Source organism: Manacus candei, unplaced genomic scaffold (genome assembly GCF_025592945.1).
Source record: "Manacus candei isolate 608988 ecotype Guabito, Panama unplaced genomic scaffold, ASM2559294v1 h1tg000014l, whole genome shotgun sequence".
Lineage (NCBI taxonomy): Eukaryota > Metazoa > Chordata > Aves > Passeriformes > Pipridae > Manacus > Manacus candei.
This window is the reverse complement of record NW_026138062.1, coordinates 11183496-11189918: the sequence shown is the minus strand read 5'-3', so window position 1 is coordinate 11189918 and position 6423 is coordinate 11183496. Positions and strand designations below refer to the sequence as shown.

At 44.7% G+C, this 6423-nt stretch overlaps 1 protein-coding gene across 2 annotated transcripts; it reads right to left on the bottom strand.

The window, feature by feature from the left end:
- Positions 1–395: 395 nt before the first annotated feature.
- Positions 396–6129, bottom strand: SPRY2 (sprouty RTK signaling antagonist 2). 2 transcript variants are annotated; one of them, XM_051779742.1, is made up of 3 exons: positions 5390–5625; positions 3931–4110; positions 396–2175 (listed from the first exon to the last, which is right to left on the bottom strand). In XM_051779742.1, exon 3 carries the CDS (start codon positions 2122–2124, stop codon positions 1183–1185), a length of 942 nt encoding a protein of 313 aa, XP_051635702.1. In that variant the 5' UTR covers positions 2125–2175; positions 3931–4110; positions 5390–5625; the 3' UTR covers positions 396–1182. The 2 variants fall into 2 exon arrangements, with proteins under 2 accessions (XP_051635702.1, XP_051635700.1); XM_051779740.1 differs by lacking the exons at positions 3931–4110; positions 5390–5625 and adding an exon at positions 5991–6129.
- Between the last annotated feature and the right edge of the window lie 294 nt (positions 6130–6423).

The following is a 6423-nucleotide window of genomic DNA, read 5'->3' as shown; positions in this document are numbered from 1 at the left end:
ATATTAATTACCCTTTTTTCTCCCCTGAGTAAAGCCACGCAAGCCTAACATTTTTTGTGAATGATTACTTATTTCCTATTCGAAGCACAAAAGCTCATCACTTATAGAATAGGTCAAGCTTTCAGTGCCTATTAGTCCTAGTCTGGAATAAATAAATGCATTTTCCTATGTTCATCTTCCTTTTCTGTTGTAGAAACAGTATATGGGACATCTGTGCAAAGGAAGGGAACAAAAATCCTGTATTATTTTCAGGTGAAGTAAACAGTAAGAAAAGAATACACTTAAAAAATCTATTTTCGTTTCATATTAGGCTCACTGTAACTATAGCACTGTGAAGTTTGCAGTTCTCCCAACTCAAAACAAAAAATGGGGGGAAAAAATGACAAGTAGCCCAGTTTAATTTCAAACGTTAATATATTTTCTATTTTATAGTGAACATATGCATCGTTCACCCCTTATTTGCAGCAACTGTGACGTCCTCATAAAAAGGGGTGACATTTTTAAGATGCCTCTTAAAATAAATATTTCTTTTTATAAAATAATAAAACTTCAAATAAATATTTTTACACTAAACAATATGTTGAAAAAATTAGAAAATAAAGGCTGAATTTTACTGTAACTGTACAATATACATGAAGTCCGAAGGGAAATCAAAGTCTTGTAATAGAAAGTTTCCGTAAGACAAAATACAATCTAAAAACATACTGATTGATTCACATTCTTCCGAATGTACAACATATTAGTATAATATTTTATGACTGTGCCATGTCTTATGACACCACTTACTTTTCACAGTTGAAAATATTATTGTATATACAAAAATATAGCATATTATCTCTGGCAGAAAACAATGAAAAAAAAGCAGTCATTTACTAATTTACAAATCTTGCAAGTACTATTCACAAACAATAGAGTTGCCTAGGAGTGTCTGTGTTGCTTTAGCTTATGCAATATGTGGGTCACAATGTACTGCATCCCTTTTTTTTTTCCTGTATGCCACTAGCTGGATCCTAACAAGCGTATCAGTTAAGATGGCACACACAGAGAAAAGCATTTCACTGCAAACAGCAAAGTACATCCCCAACCCTTCTACTACAGTGCCAAGACCATAGCTGCTTAGCTGGTTGCATATGTATGTTAAAATAATAATCCTTGTTACTTTAGTGTTTCTGACTAGTGATGCTACGTTGGCTTTTCAAAGTTCCTAGGGGGGATGCTTGGAACTTTGCAGCAAACGGTGTTGGAGTGTTTACAGCGGCACCCAGGCCGATTTACCCGGTCGTAACAGCCCTGGCACAACTTAAGGCAACCCTTGGCCGGTAGGTAACACCACAAGCAAGGCAGAAAGAGGGACACTACACCCATGGCGGACCATCTAGTGCAGCAATGTGACTGACTGCAGGAGCAGGGGTTGTCAGCACAGTTGTCCTCATCATCGTTAGAGCAGTGATAGAAGAGGCCCTTCACACAGCAAACGCAAGTCCCGTAATCAACCACGTTCTGGGCTGAGCAAAGACACTGCTTGTCACAAATCCAGCATGAGGGCAGGGTCCTCGGATAAGTGCACTCCTTACACTTACACTTTCCACAGTCTTCACACCTGTAGCTGTGCGCTCCCAAGTCTTCTTTGCTCAGTGGCTTCAGCTCACTCGACTTGAGCTCAGACTTGGGCTGCATTCGGACTATCCCATCAGCAACTGGCCCTGAAGATGATCCTAGAAGTCTTTGCTCAGATGAATTACTGCTCGTACTTGTCCTCGTACTGCTCCGTGAACCTGTGCTGACCGTGCTGATAGATCGGGACAGTGGTGCCCGAGGAGATGCGTGTGTCTGTGTGTGCTGAATCCGGCTAAAATGACGATGCTCGGGCAAGCCATGGGGTCTCTCATTTTTGGATTGGGTTGCTAGCCGAGGAGTGGACTTGACCCCTGGCCGTGGAGCTACCGTAGGTCCCTCTGTGTATTCATTCGTGTTTCGGATGGCTCTGATCTGGTCCAATGACAAGACGTGAACCTGCTGCATTAGGACATCCCGCAGGTCAGGCTCCCCGTGTGGTCTCCCACTGTCACGCCGAGCCTGTAGTAAGGGCTGCGACCCGCTGCTGTGCTGAGCTCTTGTCTCCATCAGTGCCCGGAAGCGTGCTCACCCCGGCAGGCTTAGAACACATCTGAAATCCTAGAGCAACAAAGAGAGGATTCACTATTGCAACACATCTCATGCTCACTCCAGCAGCCTTTCAAGCCTGCAGGACCCTACAGCACTGCATGCAATCAAGTAATGCATCAGTCATTAAAAAAAGGAGTCACATCTGGGGCAGAGTACGGGCACCAGTCAGCTGAATGTACTTCCCTTGGCCTGTTCTACCTTCTGCTGTGGAGAGCTTAAGGGGATTCTTTTCTAGGACTGTGCAGCTTAACTTGTGACTCTAGAAAGTCTAGATTTTGCTCCTGGTAACTAAGACTTCCCAGGCCATCTTCTGGTTAGACCATGGCCTTTAAAGTGATTTCAGCCACTTGAAGTGACACTTATTGCACATCAGGCTACTGAAAAACTTACATTAAAAAAAAAAAGTCTGCAAGTATTCAGCAAGTGTAATGTGACCTGCTGATGACAGACATATAATTTTCCAATTTTGTTTAAAAATGAATAATATTTTGGTAGGCTAGTCTCTTTACACATTAAATTTTACACGATGTAAATAGGAAATTTTAGTTTAATACCAATGGTCCCAAGAAAAACACTAAATAGCAATAAAATGTTTGAGGTTAGACATGAAATGAGTTAGTGCTACCAAAAACTTCAACAGCACAAGTAAAAATATCTCTCTTCAGTATTTTAGTGTGTGTCATAGTTGTGTACACCATTGTGATTGTTATTTTAAGGCTCAATACTACAAAAGCAATGTTACCACAGTTGTTTGAGTTTTTTTTTAACGTGTAAAAAATTCCATAGACTACATTTCAAATTATAAATATTACCAAGAGTGGTTTGTGGGACAGAGGCATGCATAATATAATCAAACAATGCCAACATCCAAGAAATCTACTTGATTGTGAATATTGCTTTAAGAGATCATTAACTACAAAGTAGAGACGCAGATGTAAAAATTTAAATGAAAACCCAGTGAAAGACACGGAAGATGAGAATTTGTAAATAACTTCCACACTCAGATATGCACAAGTTTCAAGTACTGCCCTCTAAATTAGTTAATATTTGGTTTGCCTTTATCATATCTTAAAGTGGCTCCAAAATCCAATTACCTATACAAAAATCCAGAAAATATTTTACAACTAAAACCCAACCAGGAATCAACTGTCTTACAAGAGGTATGCAATGTCTGTAATAATACCTAGAAAAAGTACCATAGTGTTACTCTGAACACATCAGTTACCGACAATAATACTGTACCGCATTATAATAAAATATAGCCAAGCAGTTTAACAATGAATATCTTTATACTAACAGCAATGCAAAACATTTAACCATTTAACTCCCGCCTTCCTTCCTTTAAGTGTTTTTTCTTAAAAAAAAAAAAAATAAAAAATCCAACTTTAAACAGTGACCACCTGTTTTAAATACTGTCAAATCCTGGTTTTGGACATAGGAGGTATGTCATGGTGTCCATACCTCACAAATAATAAAAAAAAATAAAGTCTTGCAAACTTGGCTTGAAGCATTGCTTATGTTTTCATCAAATTAAAACCTCTGCCATATCAAAAGTTTCAACCAACAGCCTAAGCAGACGTTCCGCTCATCTGAAATTATCTGAAGATAAAAAATAATAGAAAATAAAATACTTTCCCCATCCTTGAGAGGAACTGGCAGCCCTATCTGCCCTCCACGTCCAGATTTCCGCCAGCCCCAATCAGCCTAGAGGATACTGCCTCTCCAGAAATGACAACCCACTGCAAAAGCAAAGCTGACCCTGACCTGAAGGCGCTTCAGACGACCCTGGGATCGGCGGCGGAACCCCCTTCAGACGCCAAGGTGGGAGCTGGAGAGGCAGCCTCCGGTCTCCGCTCCCCTCCCTGTCTCCGGCTCCATACGGGGCAAGGGGCGCGCAGCAGGTGAGAGGCGACAGCCCCTAGCCCGCCGGAGAGTGCAGACAACCTGGAGATAACCAGGAGACATCCTCTAAGCTGGGAGATGGGAGGGGGCTGCTGCAGTCGCCTTATCAGAAAGTCAAATCCATGTTTTCTTTTAACTCTTTCCCCCTGCCCTCCCCCAGGAGATGCTAAAGGAGGTTCCCCTCCCGGGAAGTGCCAGGCGCCCTGCAGACGGTGCAGACAACACCTCCGGGACAGCTGGGCAAAAGGCAGATTACCCCCTCTCGCCTTGCCCTAAGCACCCATTCAACTTCACAAAGCCAGCCGCTGGAAAAGCTCCTCTTATTTTACGCATATTCTGCAAATTGCCTGACCTTCAGCCCGCCCCGTTCCGCCCTAGCCCGGAGGGACCCAGGAGGCATTTTCAGTGGGGCATCGGGCCGAGCTTGGAGATTCCCCTTTTTTCTCCCCTTGATAGATCCGCTAACAGGACGGGATGCAAAGAACCAGCACATTTATTTGCAAACGTACATTTGCCTAAAAATCCTCACGGATAGGCACGCCTCTCCCTCCCCTGACCTAGCATTTCTTCCCTTTGCATCCGCCAAGAGCAGAGAAGCAGATTTGCCTTTTTGTGAGTACATGTGTGTGATAACACGATTCCCCACTTCAAAGAGCCAAAGTCCACTCTCACCGAGTTCAAGTGCCAGATTGCTAACTTTTCCTAGCTGAGCTTGGCAAAAGGTCGAGCGAGGGGGACGGGTTTCGCATCGGCACATTTGGGGAAATTTAATACGCGAGGGGCTTCTTGCGTGCTGTGGAAAAACCCCGTGTCCTGCTGGCCGGGGAAAGGAGAAACCTAAGGGAGAGAAGTCCTCTGCCCATGAATTTCTGTTTTGCGGCCGGAGCCTGTGCAAGACACCCCCACCCCCATTCCCACCGCACACACACCAACCACCTCCTTTTCTTTCAAAGTGCTTTGAAACCCCCATTAAGGGCCGAGTGTGTGATCAGACTATGGATTAGGGCAAAAGGGACTTTACCATCGGGGTGGGGCAAAGTGACACACAAATAGCTTGCTGAAAACACCAGCAGCTTTTTTCTTTGGGGGAAAAGGGGGTTGCTACGAAGTAACCCATCAAAAAAAAAAAAAAAAAAAGAAACAAAGTAAAAATTAAGGCTTTTCCTTTCCCTCCACACATGCCCTCTACACAGAAGAACTTAGGGAAGCACTTTCCTCGTCTTACAGATCGAATTAAGTTTCATCACCGGAGAAATATCTAAGTGTACACACACACACACACACACACACACATATATATTTGTACCAGACGTGCACTCACTTCCGAATCACACAGATCTCCCGACGCCACTACAGACGGGCGTAAAACATGCACTGAAAGGCGAGTTTGCTCGCTCTCCCCCAAGACCGGGGGACAAACAGCCCCGACGCTCGCCAACCCAGCAGCGCCTTTCCTTCAGCTTCCCCCGAGGCTTGTCGGAAACCCACGCGTGCCCAGCGAGGCAGGAGCGGGCAGTACCTCCCGTGCCCGGCTCCCCGCAGCAGAACACGTCGGAGTGTGTCTCCTCCAAGCCCACCCCCCCGCCCAACTAGCAGCCCCCGCAGGCATTCCTGCGCGCCCGCGCAGCCCTCCGCCCCCTGCGCAGCCTTCCGCACCCCCGAGGCACCCCGTCGGGGCGCAAATGCGGCGCAGCCCTCAAAACCCAGTGGAGCTCCCCCCACCCCTCCCCGGAGAGAAACCGCTCCGAAATCCCACCTCCAGTTCGTCTCTGGGAAAGGAAAGAGAAGGGAAGGTGGGGAGAGGGAGAACCTGTACGAATGGAAAATGGATCGGCCTCAAACATTTCCAGGAGTTTTCTTGGAGCAACCAAGGGGGGAGGTTACTGAAAAGCTTGTTTTGCAAAGAAGGAAAAGGCTCTCACCGTGATCGCGGCGCTGCACCAAACCCCTCTCTCTCTTGTATTTTCTTCTTCCTGCGGTTTGCAAATAAATCCAGCCCTAAAGCAAAAAAAAATTCTTTTCCAAACTCTGCTTTAGTCCAACTTGTAAATTAGAGTAAGAACGATCACCATGTAAAAAAAAAAAAAAAAGTCCAGAGCAAAGTTAGATCCCTCTCCCAAGATCGATTATAAATACTTGTGTGCGCGTATACACTATAATAATAATAATCAAAACACCTCTCCAGGTCGGGGTGGGTTTTCTTTGCTCCTAAAAAGAGATCAGTCTCACACACACGCTTTTCTTTTTTTTCCTCAATGAACAGGAGGCCGACTCGCCAATACCAAGTCACTTTTTTTTGTTGCTGTTGCAAATGATCAAGAGGAAAGGGGAAAACCAAAGAAAACAAAATAAAGT

What these genes read in the sequence shown, in the direction of transcription:
- SPRY2 (XM_051779740.1), bottom strand. Translation starts at nt 2,124, where the DNA reads ATGGAGACAAGAGCTCAGCACAGCAGCGGGTCGCAGCCCTTACTACAG.